Here is a 16,478-nt window from a genome sequence, read left to right as displayed (position 1 = left end):
AATGCCATCTTCTACATACATGAGTTTTTTGCACCCTTGGCTCCCAGCCACAGATTGCTGTACCATCCTCAGGATTCAAACTCATGATCTCCTGACAATAAGGCAAAGGGTTTTCTGTTGTGCCATTTGGGAGTCATGCTGGACTGTTTTTTTTTTTTTTTTTTTTTTTTTTCAGAAGAATGTACAAATTATTATTATATTTATATATATATATATAAGTTATTGACTGCTGCATTTTGTTGTGCATTGTCCTTATTTGGGAGCAGTGTTGCTTTGTGTTTAAGAGCTAAATTTTAAACATAATGACTATCAACAGGTTTGCCTGGTTTGACACAAACCTCCAAACAAAGCTGCTAAGAAATAAGCATCAGTGTTGATCAGTATATCTGGGACGATGTGTTGGTTATAGGGATGAAAGGTATCGAGTGGTTTAATGTGAGATTATTTAGATAGTCTCCAGTGCGTGATAATCACAGACTGATGTCCTTAACGGAGCTGTCTGTTCCACAGCGTGTGTTTGGGATAGCTGACTCAGGTGGTTGGGTGTTATCATGAGCCCTGACACAGATTATGACCTTGGCTGGTGGACGGGGAAGGCCTCATTAGCGGCTCTACGCTTGCAGGGGCCGCCCAGGAAAAAGCGTGCTAATTACCTCGCTAACAACGTCCTTGCTTAGTGAGCTTACAAGCAGAACCTTGGCTTAAGGATAATAACTTGTATGAACGGCCAGGGCAAGGGCTGCTGCACATATTTTCTGTGGATTAATGCACTGCTGACGGTGGGAGGATGTGGGGGATGCGGAGACTTATGTGCTGAGTAGCCCTTTAATATAAAGGTTAAATGTATGCATCAGTCATATACCAGGCAGAATGTCATCGCTTTACAGACAGATAACTCCAGTGTTAAAAAGTTGAAAAAGTTGGTTAATATTTGAACAACACATAATTAGAGTTGCAAAAGTATGCTCACTGATGTGCTTTTTTAGGTGTTATTTTAGCTGTAATAAGGCTTTTGCATATCAGTATAAAAGTCAGGAGATGTGCTGAAGGGTTGCATTTGTTTTTCTCTTCTGAAAATTCTTGAATATTGAAAATACTTGTATTGACCACAGCGTATGACAACCTCAAACAAATCCAAGGATATTCTAACAGCTGAAATATGTCTTGATGTATATATATATATATATATATATATATATATATATATATATATATATGTTCCTTTAATGTGGAATTTATTTTTTAATCACTGATTAATGAAGATGCATTTAGATTAATTGACAAGAAAAAATATTTTAATACTGCTAGAGAGCCTGGAATGAGTATATATGATTTAGAAATAATAAAATTTTTAATTAAATAATTAAAAAATTATTTGTTCTTAGTTCAGTGATAACTGTAAGAAGTGTACAAAGTTATAGGGTAGGAGATGGCAACTTTCTAAATTATTTTCTGAAGTCACTTGACATCCAATACTGTATAAGGTGTGTGAATGTTTTTTTCCAAGCTTTTAGTTCACAACAAAATCAAATCAACACAAGAACAATACTATTTTTCAGTTTCCATACAGTATTTCATTTGAAATACTTTGAAATAATCTCTAAGCAAAGAAAATGTCTTATCCTAACCCAATTATAACCGGTTATATATAACCAATATATATATATAACCAGTTAACCGATATAGCGTTTCTACTTCTAAATCGTAACTATAGTTCACTTTATGCTATGCTAATAGAATTTCCATTCACACACTGGTCATTGTGGGAAACTGGCAGTGGCAGATATGACCAGTAAACCGATGTTCTGAGCTCAAGCTGAAAGACGAGTGAATTGTCAGGCCAGCTTGGTGAATGAGAAGAAATTCCTTTTGCCTGTGGCATACTGTCTGTAGCTGTGCTGAAAGCGTGACAGGCTGACATTACCAGGGAGCAGCCTGTAATCTGAGCGCTGTAAAACTAGCATTTCAGCTGCCACAATCAGCGGGGCCACCGGCCTGCTACGGCAAAATGGTGGCGAGACGAGCCGCTGTAGCTGGCGACAGGTCGTTAAAATCGCTGCCGAGACCTCCCAAATCGTGAGCGTGGGCCTCAGCCTGGCAGGCGCTGAGAGATGTGAGGCTGATGGCTGGCTAAATTCTAATCGGCTATTCCACATTGTTATACTACATAAGGAGATCAGAGTTATAATCAGATTGCTTTGAAATACGCTCATGACATACTTCCTCTATCTTTCTCCATAGATTCATTAGTGGCCCAAGTGGAGTTAATAATGTGCTGGGTTAAGGAAGAGGACAAGAGGGGGAGGGTGGTGGCTGGAAAGATGCATAAGTCTGATCTATGTAGTGTATCGAATTTAAAAAAAGTGCAGAAAAAAACAAGATTATGGGATTGGAAGGGGGTCTGTCTTTGTATAAGCTACTGCCGTGAGTCCATAAATCATTCGCAGAAATTAAGCTGTTTGTTGATTAACCCAGTAAAGTCTCAAAATCCGGAAAAACTGCATTACTTTCCTATTAGTTTAATTAGTTTCATTGTATTTACCAAATAACATTTAGACCAAAGGTATCAAATATATGGCCTGCGGGCCAGGACCGACCCAATAAAGGTTTTAATCCAGCCCACCAACTGAGCAAAGAATCCATATTCTAAGTTAAAATTGTTTTGTGGACCATAATCGAATTGAATTGAAGATTTAAAAAAAAAAAAAAAAAAAGCTAGTCTCTGTTATTCAATTAGGGGATGAAATGGAGCAATAAACTCAGGGCTGTAAAGAGCTACTGAAAAATATGCTAATGTTATGTAATTCTTTATGATTATTATTAAGAATAATTCTTTATTTTATTACAAATTTGATGTTGTAATGAATTGCAGACCGCTCATCTGTTTTGTAGGTGATATGCGCATGCTCAATCCGTTCATGCGTTCAGAACATACCATGCAAACAAAAGCTGAAAAAAGCTGAATTTTTTTGGTCTGGCCCACTTGAAATTAGACTAGGTATAAGTGGCCTGATACTTAAAATGAGTTTGATACCCCTCATATAAGTAGATATTATTAAATAATATGCTTTCTGATGAAGAACTGATTAATGTGATGAGCATTTAAGGTGTTCCATTCATACTAAGCTAGCTAAAATCCCATTTTTCCAGGTTCTAGTAAACAGACATAACGTCTTATGGTGGCTTCTAGCAATTCCTAAAAGCCGTGTTCAACAGACGCTTACACCCCTTCAGCCTGCCTTGACTTCTATTCAACTCTTATCAGTTTGCCTTTTTGCAATGACAGCTACCTCCGATGGTTTATCCCAGCTCACTGTCTGTGTCTCTTAATTCATTTCAGAGGGGTGATGCTAAAAACCATAATCACTTCATTTAAGCTCCTAAACTGCTTAGGAGCCCTGAATGTGTTTATTAGAACATCTTAAGGCTGAAGATGAGACAGGATGAGAGTCGAAATTGCTCGATGTAGGAACCTGTCATTGCTTATTATACACTTTAAATCCAAAAGACAATGGGCCGGCAGCAGGGACAGGGTTCTGCTCGACGAGAGGAAGACTGTTACGGATAACCTCAGCACTCTGCAAGACCGGCTTTGTGCGTCTGTGGTGTAGGTGTTTATAATGTGTCTGTGGGTGTTGACTGTGGGATTGTTTTGTAACTTTGTACATTGCTGCTGTAGATGAAGGTGTGCTGAGTCTCATGTAAATGTTGCCTCATTTATTACTCCAAGCTGGGTGGGTTGATCATTTATCTTGTGGCATGTTGAGACTTTGTAATAATTGAAAAGACAGCTGTAATGTAAGATGTTTAGACTTCCTTTTAGCGCCGTGCATGCTGTGAGTCATTTCTCTGTGTTGTTGTGGTTAGTTTCTGAGTGAAGTGTTGCTTTGTTTTGTGTGAGATTAGAAATCCCCGCTGCTACTCAATGTCTCGTTCCCGCTTTCTCTTTCTCTTTATCTTTCTCAGTAGTCGTGACAGTGACCTCTCAACGATCATCTCCAACCTTCACCACACCCGACAGCACGGTATGCCTGAGGGCCAGCCTTGCTCTGACATCAACCTCACCGCCACACACTCAGGTAAGACACACCTTGAGCTCAAAATTCTGTGAGTTCAGTAGTTATCAGGTAATTCTGTCTCTGTCTCTCTCTGTAGTGAAAAGGTTTAACCTTCTTTGTGTCTGTAATGATTAAGCCTCTCCAATATCTGAATGTTAATTTGCTTAATTGGGCAATGTAAGCTCATTACTCATCCCATTGTGTCCATCTTTAGACCATTACTTAATGCTGTCTCTTCATTATCTCCTCACGTTGTTAAACAACCACGCTAAGCAATGTGTTGTGTTTAAATCCTTTTCTTCATGCTGCTATACTGCTAACCTTTAAACTTACATGTACAAGCATCTGTGACTGGGTAGGTTTTAATGTGCATCTATTTATATTTCATTGCTTCTTTTCTACTCTTATAAAACATATTCATAACTAGTGGACTATATGACAAAAAATATCATATCATCACCATACATTTCTCTGATACTGTATAACTGTATAAAGGTTTGCTAACAAACTGCTAGCAAAACAAGAAAAGAAATAGATATGAAAAGCTGAATTTGGGGATACTTTTAATTAATGTCTAGAAAAATAAGTATAATATAAGTATTATTTTCATATTTAAAATATTTAAAAGTAACACTGTTTAATAAGAAGGAAAAAATAACATTGAAAATTTTACAATTTTAAAATATCAAATTCCACCATCAAATCTGCTGCTTCTCTTGCTTCCCTTGTTTGTAATTGCTATTGAAGAATGTTGCAAATGTTCTTTAAAAAAAAGATGTCACAATACTGGCGATATCTCAGGAAAGTGAATTGTGAGATAATTTATCACAATATTGATGTTATCTCATTGTATTCATAAATATTCATGATTAGATAATAACACAAAACAAAATCTTTAAAACTGATAGAACTCAGCACTTACTTATATGGATGGCAGTATGTAAATCAATAATACTTAATATCCTATATCCTAAAATACTGTATAATAATACTTTATATCCTATATAAGAAGTCACTGTTTCTTATCATGGTATCTTTCCAGTCTTGGCACAATGATTTATAGAGGATCATAGAGAAAGTTATCTTCATGCTCTGGATGTTTGGACTGGAAAGCAGGTTTAAAAGCTGGATATTTCAAAAGACTACTTTTCCATAAGTTTAATTATGAAACCTTTGCGAAATGTGATTTTAATCGTAATTTTGTGTGCCCTCTGGAGTGTGCACTCTGGTCAAAGCAAGAAATGTATTACTATTTCTTATTTTCTTTTAAGAAACAAGGCAGTGCTGAAAATCTTACTAAAATCTGAATTTGTATTGACAAATGTTGACAAATGTGTTGCATAATAAAATATAAGAGGCTATCGTATTTCAATATGCTAATACAGGTCATGGGGGTGGGGGTTGGGGGTAGATGTGTCTTGAATTTTGATTTTGTTGAGGGAAAAATGTACATGCTGCTGTGCCTTTAAGTGTTTTCATGTCTGTAAACAAGCCAGCCCAATCACTTCTTTAATTTTGTCTGCAAGCGAAATTAAAGAGCACTTTGTCCCTGGGTCAGGTCAAGGGTCAGATGAGGGCAGGCCAGAACAGTGTCAGAGGAGCCAAAGAGGTGATGATGTCAACAGTTACGGTGCATAGACACAGAAAAATTGTATATGGCTGCCAGATAATAAATGGTTATTCTGTGTCTCAACTATTAATTTGTTCTGTTACACCTCTTAGTCACAAATATTAGTTCTGGGTCTGTTAGTGTTTGAAACAGAATTGTATTGCCACATAGGCATTAAGGTTAGTGCTACAAATGTTGATATTGTCCTGCTAATAGGATCAAAGGACGCCCAAGTGTTCATTTTCCATGCTAAACTGAGAGACTCCAGCGGCTTAAAAAAAAAAATTCTTTGTTTCTTTCACACAGTCTATTTCACTTCCTTTCAAGTCTGACTTGCCGTGGGTATGCGGTTACGGAACCAGGGAGGCAGAGAGGGAGAGGGAGAGGGAGAGGGAGGGGGAAAAAATAAAGCCAGGTTGGAGTCCTGCATGGTATCAGGGGAGAGCAGACAGCAGCGGAGTCGTGCAAGACAGGCGGAGAAAGGGGGGTAGGGGGGTTGGGGGGGTTGGTTGGCCGTCGCCACGGAGAGGACCGTTAATTAAATCTGAGGGTCAGACAGGAGAGCCAACCTAGGCGTCAGTCCCATTCAGCCAGCGACGGAGCTTCGGCGGCACTCTCTCTCTCCTCCTCCTCCTATCTCTCTGGCTGACCCAGTGAGGGGGAGGAGGGAGAGGAGGAGCAAGTGAGGGGGAGGGCAGGGGCGCCAGCAGATCGTCTGGCTCCCTGTGTAGACTCCTAAACGTGGCTTTGCGGTCAAACCAGTGCGCCCGTAATAGGCATATAAGGTGTTTTACTTTTTTTTTTTTTTTTTTTTTTGCTAAATCCTGGGTGAGAGTATGTGAGAGAGGAGACCCAAATAATGAAATTTGTTAGTGCAATTATTATCAGCATTGGTGTTTTCCATATTGATCACTCTGTGGGCTGCTGACAAATATATTTTTCATGTTTTTTCTCATGTCATGGCGTAATTTTCTTTTTTTCCCCATGTCTGTATTGCTTTTGTGTTTTTTCTTTGCCCTGTTATTCTTTGTCCTCTCTCTCTCTCTCTCTCTCTCTCTTTTTCTGTCTGTCCTCCCCTGAGGCTCTCAGCGGGTGAGCGGCAGTTGAGGGAGGTGGCGTAGCATCTTCTGGGCTAGTGAAAGAGCCACGCAGCTCTCTCCCCCCCTGCAGCCAATCAATGGTAGCCTTTCAAGCCCTGGCCGAGACCCGCAAACAGGGGGATCAATAAGTTATTAGCACCATTCTGTCAGATGTAATGTGGAGATTGATTGGAGGCCGTGGCTTCGCCCGCACCATCCGCCACTTCCCCTGCCTGATAAAGATGACAGATTAAGGGAATAAGGAAAGGGAATTAAGGAGTCTGGCCTGCCCGACCTGTCAGTGACCACAGCAAGACAGAGCATGAGAGAGGCAAAAGGGGAATGGGGTGTAAAACAGGCCACCTCCTTCTGAAATAAATCCCTCCTTTTTATTTACGTCTCTCTCCGTTTCTCACATCCTGTTACTTTCCTGCACTTTTTTCATTGAATGGGGGCTGAAGTTAAAGGTGTTTAAGAGCAGCAGTAGAGACTGTGCTATGGTGCCTGTAAAGAGAGGCTGATTATCCCAAGCACAGAGAGAAAGAGAGAGAGAAACAAAGAGAGAGCCTATTGTATTTTCTATAGGCTTTGAGCAGTGCAGTGCAGGAGCCCAGGCTGGCAGGACTGTGGAACTAGACAGCGCCAGTGCTCCCTGTTTGGTGCTAAATCTGAGCATCACAGTGTTAAGAAGCAACATTTAATTGGTCTTAAAGGCTTTCTGCCTTTAGATCTCTGGCCCTCAGGCAGCGGCAGGCAGACATTACTGAATCCCTCTCTCCCCGGCCTCTCCTCTCCTCTCTGCAGGCTGAGTGATCTTGGGGCTTACTGTATCACTGCTGCTGCAATTTTTCTGCTTAGTTTACTTCTGCTATTTTTGTTGTGGAGGAGCTGTACTACTCAGTCTTTTGCTACTAATTTGTGTATGAGTGGCCACCTGGGAAAACCCTTCCCGTGATGAAATTTTGACATTTTTACTATATATAGTTCTTAAAACTACAGCCTTTCATGAACTGAAATGTTTCCCTTTTGCATATAAATATTTCTACTATAAGTAAAGTAATAATATTTGAAAATCTAATTGCCCCAAAAGTGGAAAGGAGAAAATGCTAAGGAGCGCAGGAGCATCACAGACATTTTGACAGCTGGTATCTGATTACACACTGAATTGATTAGGCTCATGTTCATTTTGATATAGCATGTAGAAACCCAACATAGTCTTTCATCTTTTTTTTGCCTGTTTGCCAGAATTCAGTCACAGCAACTTCCGATGTGTTTTCCCAGACTGTCACACATATGGCTTATTGCGTTTTAGTATAGACATGTGGCTATTACTTCTCATTATGTCTCAGATAAACATTATATTATGATATAACACATAGATTCCCAACCCTGGCCCTGATATATCCCCTGTTCTGCCCATATTAGTGCAGAACAAAAAAAACCAGTGCTGAACAAACTGGTAAGCTCAGACTGAAATTCTCAGACATATTGGGGGAAAAGAAAGCTTCAGAAACTGCTATCTGGTGTCTGTATCCTTTGGAAGGCTATGCAAAGATACAATTCCTTTCCAACAGCCAAGAAAAAAAAATTCCCCACAGCTTCTGCTCCAGTAGACCTACTACAGACTGTAGTTACAGCATTCCTCATCGACTGATAGATCAAGCTGTTGTATGCTGAATAAACGGCCATATGTAAATATATTGTATGCGGATATATGTAAATGTATCTGTGGTAGTGACACGACCACACAACCATGAAGAATTCAAACTGGCCTATTTTTGGCCTCTTAGTATCCTCATATTGACTGTGTAGACCAGAGAAGAGTGATATATTTTGAAAGTGTAACAGTGATTTTATAGCACGTCAAAGTTTTTTATAGGAAAAAAAAAAACCCTAAGAAAAACCACAGTTGAAATAATGGGGGAAAGAGGAGGGGAGACAGTGGGAGAGTTTGCACTGAGTAGGGAACTGAATTTTTCTCAAAGGAACAGAAGAAGCAGTGTGTGAGTCAACGCCGCTGCCCGCCTCCAAGTCTCCATACAGAATAAGGTCCTCTTCCTCTGCATGCCGACCCTCCACTCTTTGCTTTTGTTGAGTGCATTAAGTGAATGAGGGCCAAGTGCTAAAAGCAGAGGGAGCGTGCTTTGGAGCCGGGCTTCCTCCGCTTGTCTTGTGTTGGTGCCATGGGCACGCTGCTCTGCTTCAACCTTTGGCTTCCTACCATCTTAAAGCCAGCCAAACTTCTATCTCTGTAGTGTCTTTGGCTCTAGTTAAATTTATCTATAAGTATTTACTTTTACCCTTTGCACAGCAAGATATACAACAGCTTAGATATACCCACTATGTTGTCAGAATATTCATTATACTGATCTAGTAAGTAATAAACTAACAACCTGCATACACTCTGATGGTATGTGACTCCTTTCAAGTTCATTTAATCCTTATGTGAATGGTGTTCCCACTCATTGATCATTAATTTAAGGCTGTTTTTAGAAAAATATAAAATACGAATCACCTCCAAACCACTCCAATATTATAAACACCATTGCCATGAGTTTATTACTCCAGTATCCCAATCCAACATGGCTGCCAGTGACAGCTGCAGCACATGTCTCAATTTTTCTTTTTTTTCTTTTTTTTTTTTTTGCATATAAAGTGCATATATGAATTATAGAAAAAAAAGAAAAGAAAAAGATGATATTTTCAGTTGTACTGTCAAACAGACGGTACATTTAATAAAAAGTTTTTTTTTACACGTATACTTAGTAGATGACTTTACAAACACATTGCAAGTTGTGATGTTTTTACCCCATTTTACTCCTTGGATCCCTGCTAACTTCACTTACATTTAGTGACATAGAAAAGGTCAAGATTCATTTGAATTTGCATGCAGTTATACATATCTTGATATGTTTTATAATCATTTGTGCATGAAAGGGTTAATAGAGAACTCTGCTAGATAACAAAAAAGAGGGCAAAATCTGTCTCATCATGTTCAGCAGAGCTAAACCTTATGCAAATGAATGTATGAACTAATATAGACACCTTCTGAGCAGGAAGACATTTGCTCCTTTGCTCCTAAATATTGTACAGTGGTGCTCCTAACTGAATTATTTAAAATATATCTAAGCATTATTACAAAATTTAAATCATATGAAGCTTGTTAGGTGACACATTGGCACAGTGGTTAGCGTTGATGCCTCACAGGTCTGAGGTTTGATCCTGAGCTCTGCTTGCTTGCTTTCTGTGTGGAGTTTAACATGTCACGGTAGGTGAATTGGCTTCTCCGAAATGTGAAAAAATAGCTGTGTTAGACCGATTGGTGTCTCGTCTAGAGACTAGCTAAGTAGGTTAGCTGGTTAAGTAGCAGCTGGCTAAGTAACTAGTAAAGTAGCTAGTGAGTTTAAACAATCATTGTAACCACTGATGGAATAAAACATCATGAAGTGTGGAACGACAGAGTGTTGTGATGTGGCCTGACATGAAGCAGAGAGATGCTAACCACCCCAAACTTTACTATTTTCCAACACAATTTATTCATCTTATACCACAGTGATTTGCCAATGACTGAATGACACATTGTGCTTTTTTAACCATATATAGTTACATTTTATGTTGTGGAATGGCCATGAGACAAGTACCACTAGCAGCTATAAACAGTTGTTGCCTCACCAACTTTTCTGTTTTCATTGTATTGAAGTTAATTTAAAAAAAAAAAAAAACACACAGCTTGTCATGTTACTGAGAGTCCTCTGTCCTGAAGACTCTCCTGTGCTGGAAAACTTACTAACTGTTACAAAGTTCTGACTCTGGAGACTTCTTCCATAAATGTTAATTAAGCATCCCTTTACAGAAAGCTTCAACAATCATACACTTTTCTTTGGTAAATAAGACAGTTTTTAATCTATTTGTCATTAGGCTTAGATTATGTGGGGTATCCACACTACAAGTCCCTGTGAACAAGCTGTTACTATAGAAACAGTAACGTATTAGAACAAGCGCATTAATACAAACCTGTGATTTGAATTACAGCTGGAACTACTGTCAGAGCTGCTGTTATAGGATTTAATATTAATTTAATAACTAATTTAATAAATAATTTAAATTTAATAAATTAATTAAATTAGCAAGTTGTCAGATTATTAGGTTTTCTGATCTAGTAAACTAATAAACTAAAACTTAGTATACATATTCAGTTTAATTTTAATGTTAGCCTTGAGTCTACCTTGTTGGAGAGATTCTGTACCAAATGTTTTATGCAAGACTGCATAAGAATGCAATGAGTGGTGGATATGAATGAGATTGGATGGTTCTGCTCCGAGCTCAGGGCAATGCCCTTGTTGGCAAGCGGAGAGATTGAGGAGGCACAGGGCTCTGGCTGGGTAGAGAAGAGGTCTGATAAGGAGAGGAGCGACAGGGATGCAGATAGCGCTGCTAAGCCCAATGGGAAAGACAGAGTAGGAGTTTAGAGTTAGACAGAAAAAGATAGAGAAGGAGAGCATGCATACTCAGCCCATTGACTAGTAATCTTTGGTAATAATATCATAACGCCTTGCACTGTTTCTGCAAGCCTGTGCTTCTCGATATGCTAAAAAGTTCTTCTCGCTGCACCCACTCGTCTCATTTGCACCCACTCAGTCAGAGGTTGCTCTTTTGTTGGGTTCATTATAAACAGTACTGCTTGATGACACAGTTTTGTAAAATTGAAATAAACATATCGATCTTCTGCAAGCAAAATAGCAGAGGGCAAACGATGCACTGCACATGAAATTCTTCCCGTTTAGTTATGTTCAGGGATGGAAAGAGAAGGACTGTTGGAGATTCAGAGAGGTGGAAAACAGGAGTGATGTGACTAAAGAGCAGAAGAGAGGCCTATTAAAAAGCCCTCGCTCTCTAGAAGAGGATAGGCCGCCTTCCATCTCAGGAAACACATCAAACGGCATCATTAGTGCAACGCGCTCCTTACAAAGCCTCCCAGACCTTGCTCTTCCACTCCGAAAGTCCTTTCATGCATGGGCTTGCTTTTTTCCCCTCCTTTTATTCCTCTTATTCAGACACTCTTATCAGAGAGAGAGAGAGAGAGAGAGAGAGAGAGAGAGAGAGAGAGAGAGGTGACCAGAGTGTTCGTCACCAATAGTAGAAGTGCAGTCTATGTGTGTGTGTGTGTGTGTGTGTGTGTGTGTGGCCTTTGGATTACAGATGGATTGCAGTCCAGTGTGTCCATGGCTTGTTGCCCTTTAAGGATCTAGTCTTATTTAAGTCTGCTTTAAGTGTGAACAGCCAGATGGATGCAGAGCCTGCATCTGAGGTGCTTCATTAGATCTGATGAGGCTAGTTTGTCTCAACGTTTCTATTATTATTAGTAAGACGATGAAAGCCCAAAAGAGAAGGAGAGGAAGAGGTATCTGCGGCTTGAGCTGAGGAGAGAGAGAGAGAGAGATGGAGTGAGAGAAAGTGCAATGACAAACGGTCTCTTCCTTCCTGCATGCATGCAGCACCACGCTCTCAGCAGCCCCTGCCAGCATGATTAGCAGGATATTGATTTGAGATGCGCTCTTGGGGGAGGAGGGTGCTGTAATCGTACACTAGACATGAGCAACGAGCTGCGCAGGGCTCGAGCAGACAGCCTCAGGACTCCAACACAAAGGGTGTGAGAGAGAAAGAGGAAGAGGGAGAGAAGACGTAAACAGAAAAAGAGAGCAGAGAAAGTTAAGGGAGAGAGGGGGAGGAAGGGAGATTAGCCTTAGATGTGAGGTTTATATGGACTGTAAACAGAGTGAGTCTGAAAAACTAGAATAAGGATTTCCACAAAGTGTTTTGATGTCTGATTTTTTTTCCCCTTCTGTTTGTTTTTATAGTCTGTGCACTACTTTTAGACCAGGTTTAGGTTGTGTAAACTTAGGAGAGACGTAGAGATCAAGGGTGAAAGAGAGGGAGACATAGAAAGTGTGCGCGTGAGAGAGGAGGGAGTGTGTTTGTGCAAGACAGAAGGAGAGCGCGAGTGACAGAAAGAGAAACCGAATCTCTGCTCGCGTTGGTAAGAGACAGATTTGTCGTCGGTGCTGGCACAGGGCCCTCTCATCTCTGGCAGAGCTGTGGCAGCTCCTCGTCTCGCCCACAGCTCCAGCATGTACTCAGGTAGCTAGTGTGCTAGCTAGCGAGGCAGCCTTGCTCCATTTCCCCTGGGCTCGGTGCTGAACTCCTCCGCTCTGCTTCTCTCTTCCAGATGACGTTCTAAGCAAGAAGAGAGCCTATTCCCCAAGCAGCAGCAGCGAGTGCCCGTCTGACAGCAAGAAGTCCCGCAGCGTGTCTCCCAAAGGTAAGAGCCTCATAGGCAAACCTACGTGTGTATGTGTATGTGTATGAGTGTGTGTGTGACCGAGGAGGTGGTGCAGTGTAATCAGAGCTGTTTAACCTTGCATTGGGAGAGGGAGTGGGTGGGATAGAGTGACAGAGGAGAGGAGGAGTATCCGTGACACAAAGTTACACACCTCAACCTCTTGGACTTCACCATTTATATACTCACAAGTTCATACAAACAAACTCACTTTTCTTCTCACTTTCTCTGTTTTCTCGAACACATTTTATCTGCGTGAGGAGACTGAAAGGGCCATTATGACTGAGATAGTTGTTAAAGGGAGGGCCCAAGCATTTGTAAGCAAGTTTAATAATAAACACTAAAAGTTAGCTGATTCGCAAAAAAACGGGATTGCTGTTTGAGATCTCGCAAATTCCATTATTTTTTTTTTTTTTATAATTTCAGATATTGTTAGAACTGGCCCTTATTGTTTCTGATAATAAGAATTATGCCATATTACATGTGTAGCTCTTGTTTGTTTTGAGCATAGTGTGCTTGACTTTTGGCACTCCTACAACTCTACAGCTATTTTAGGTATAGACTGTAGGCCTGTCGGTATTTTTCCCTACTCGTCATGTAATAGTGCACTTTTAATGGGTGTCATATGTATTGTAGTGTGTACCCTCAACATATTCTCTCAGTAGTTCACTACATTACCCATAGTGCATTGCAAATCAAGAAGTGTACAACTGAAGTACCACAATGCATAGCATTTTTTTCCCCTCAGAATTTAAATTTAAATACATACAATAACAGTGTACAAAGACATATGGCGGACTTGTTGTTTTTTTCCTCCCCCTGGTGATTTTGCAAAGACCGTAGCTGCACAATATGCATGAATATGTAACTGAAACGGCCATCAACTCTCTCTTTCTATTCCTTACAAAAAGCGTGTCATGAATGCCATGTATGCCTTTAGCTTCAGTTGGATGCTAACATACAGCATTCTACGAGTTTTCTGGGAGTGCGGTGGATATAATACACGTTATAAAATTGCCTAGTGTAGCCTAACTAGCGTAAAGCTATGTGGTTTTGGACATACCGATGATAGTTCCATTTAAATAACAAGAGTAGAGTAGCTAGCTATTTCACAGAAATGTTTTGCCTAGTTTTCTTTTCACAAAATGAGAGTCCAGCTGGAGGCAGTGTTCATGGTTAAGAAATGGTATGGTCCATTGCAGGGGTGTTTGAAAGTGTAATTTATGTGTTGTTTCTGTAGATTCTGATTTTATCCTAGTGTTGTTCTGAAGCAGGATGTTTAATAGCCAGGATGTTATCAGAATAGTGTAACCTCACAGTTGTTGATTACTACAATTCACCCTTTTGGTGTAGGCCAAGTTCCCCCACTGTCTGTGATGAATCAGCATCTAATACTGAATTTCCCAGCCTGTCTACTTCACACCAAAATGCTTTGTTCTCTACCCAAAATAACCTTTTGCCATTGGACTAGTCAGCACAGATGGAGCAGTGGCGGGCTTGACTCTATGTTTTCTGTCTCTCCAACAGCTGGTGTACTATTGCAAATAAACCATATCTTCCATAAAAGCAGCATGTTGCCGACCTTTACTGCAAAGTTCCTGGGGAATCTCCCCAGTGAGAAATCAGTGATCTAACAGTGTGCCTTTCTAAGATGACTGGTGAAACATATTTGAGCGTTTATTATTAAACTTATTTAGTCATTTTTAAGAACCCCGTTATAGAGTTCTTAATTAGGGGGTCAAATAAAAATGTGTATTTAAACACTACTAAAACTGACAGGATGTGGTTTCGCATAGTTAATACTGACGATCACATTCTGTTTGAACTGTTTGAAACTGTTGTAAAGGTTAGCTAAAATTCCTTGCTTACAAAATTCTGAATAAGCATCTAACATGACTAAAAGGTGATTTTTTTTTTTAATATTTTCTTTTAAATGCTTAAAGTGGTTGTTTTATTTTGTAGTGGCACATCATGTAACCACTTTTCACTAGTGCTATAGACTCTGAACAGATAAGACATCGAATTTTGAACTTTGACTGGTAAATAAACGCATACTTCTTTATTTAATTGTCTTCAAACATTCTGTTTTTGTTTTTTAACAAGCCATGTCTGTGAAAACTTTTCCCTTTCTTGATGTGCTGCCTTTTCCTAAATAATTGACATAAACACGTGATTGGCTGCAACAAGCCTCAACAGAGAATCTGCTACAGAAGCCATGATGTATTGTGTTTAAAAAACTAGAATCTCTGAACTTTGGCCATTGATTGGCCGTTGATTGGTTGTACTGCAGTATTTTTTGAGTGCTCGGGTTATTTCAATAAAATACTTTGCTTGATCCACATCTGGACTGAGGTCCGCCAGTTGATGAGCCCTTATATATACGGTTCAGGGCTAAAGTTTGTAAACCCTTGGGACAAAGTGAAGTAGACAATGAAATGTATTAAAATTCTTTTTATTTCTTTTAAATTTCCACTTTTTTGATTCACAAACAATGTGTGTGTGGTAAGAAGTGAATGAGTGTGTGAAAGTCAGGGTAATTTCTGGCAAACCTTTAGATTAAAAATGACTTCTCTACTTTCGAATTCTCATTCTCTATCTTCTATACCTCTCTTTTCTTTTTTCTCTGCCTCTTCCTGTTGAATTGTGGGAAAAACCATGGTTGAGCTGGCTCTCTATGCTTTGGCTCTCTCTCGTTCCCTTTTCTCTCTCTCCCTCCCTTCTTGCTCTCTCTTTCTCTCGCTCTCCCTCGTTCTCCATCTCTCTAGGGCAGCACAAATCACATGCATGTGCGCCCATGCCGACAGCCAAGACGGCACAACTGGGAGGTGAGAGAGAGGCTGATACCCCCAGCAGCCGAGCGCCAGATTTACCGCCTGCCGCTCAGATTAGGTCAGCTGCTCAAGCTGAGAGCACAGAGCTGGGTGGGGGTGCTCACCACGCTCTACACACATGACTTCCTCCATTTCCTCTACTTGATTTGAAGGTTCTTCTAGTTTGTGTTTAGCCTGCATGTATATGTAACTTTGAGAGGAATGGGGCAACTATTTGAAAGCAATGTAATTATAATTAAATTTATAATTACTGTAAAAAAAAAAAGTAGCCAGTCGCCCCAGTGTCTGGGTGAGCGGACTGTGTGTAGACGTGGTATAATGTTACGACGCTCCATTTAACGTCATACATTATACTCCTACATGGAAAGGTCTTGCTGTTTGGATCATGGCCCTTAAAGTAGAATGACTGTATTTAACATGACACATCCACACCCAGGAATTAGGACGATGTCGCGTCTGCTTTTAGACTTTGCTGTCGTTACTCACAGTCATATTTTTAGGTCCTACTTGCGAACTCATCACTCTCCCAGGTGCTTACCGTGGTGGCGTGATGAGCATGAAGGC

General features: G+C 40.1%; 1 protein-coding gene across 4 annotated transcripts in view; it reads left to right on the top strand.

Moving 5' to 3' along the window:
- The window catches only part of samd11 (sterile alpha motif domain containing 11), a 59,146-nt gene that overhangs the window by 21,776 nt on the left and 20,892 nt on the right, over positions 1-16,478 (top strand). For 3 of the 4 annotated variants that reach the window (XM_026921219.3, XM_026921217.3, XM_026921220.3), the window contains exons 4-5: positions 3,967-4,079; positions 12,973-13,065. In XM_026921219.3, coding sequence (XP_026777020.3) covers positions 3,967-4,079; positions 12,973-13,065 — 206 coding nt within the window. The remainder of the gene's footprint in view (positions 1-3,966; positions 4,080-12,972; positions 13,066-16,478) is intronic. The other variant, XM_026921218.3, reaches the window with a different exon arrangement.

The sequence above is a fragment of the Pangasianodon hypophthalmus genome, chromosome 16, assembly GCF_027358585.1.
Source record: "Pangasianodon hypophthalmus isolate fPanHyp1 chromosome 16, fPanHyp1.pri, whole genome shotgun sequence".
Classification (NCBI taxonomy): domain Eukaryota; kingdom Metazoa; phylum Chordata; class Actinopteri; order Siluriformes; family Pangasiidae; genus Pangasianodon; species Pangasianodon hypophthalmus.
Note: the sequence above shows the minus strand (reverse complement) of the source record. Positions and strands in the feature narration are given on the sequence as shown.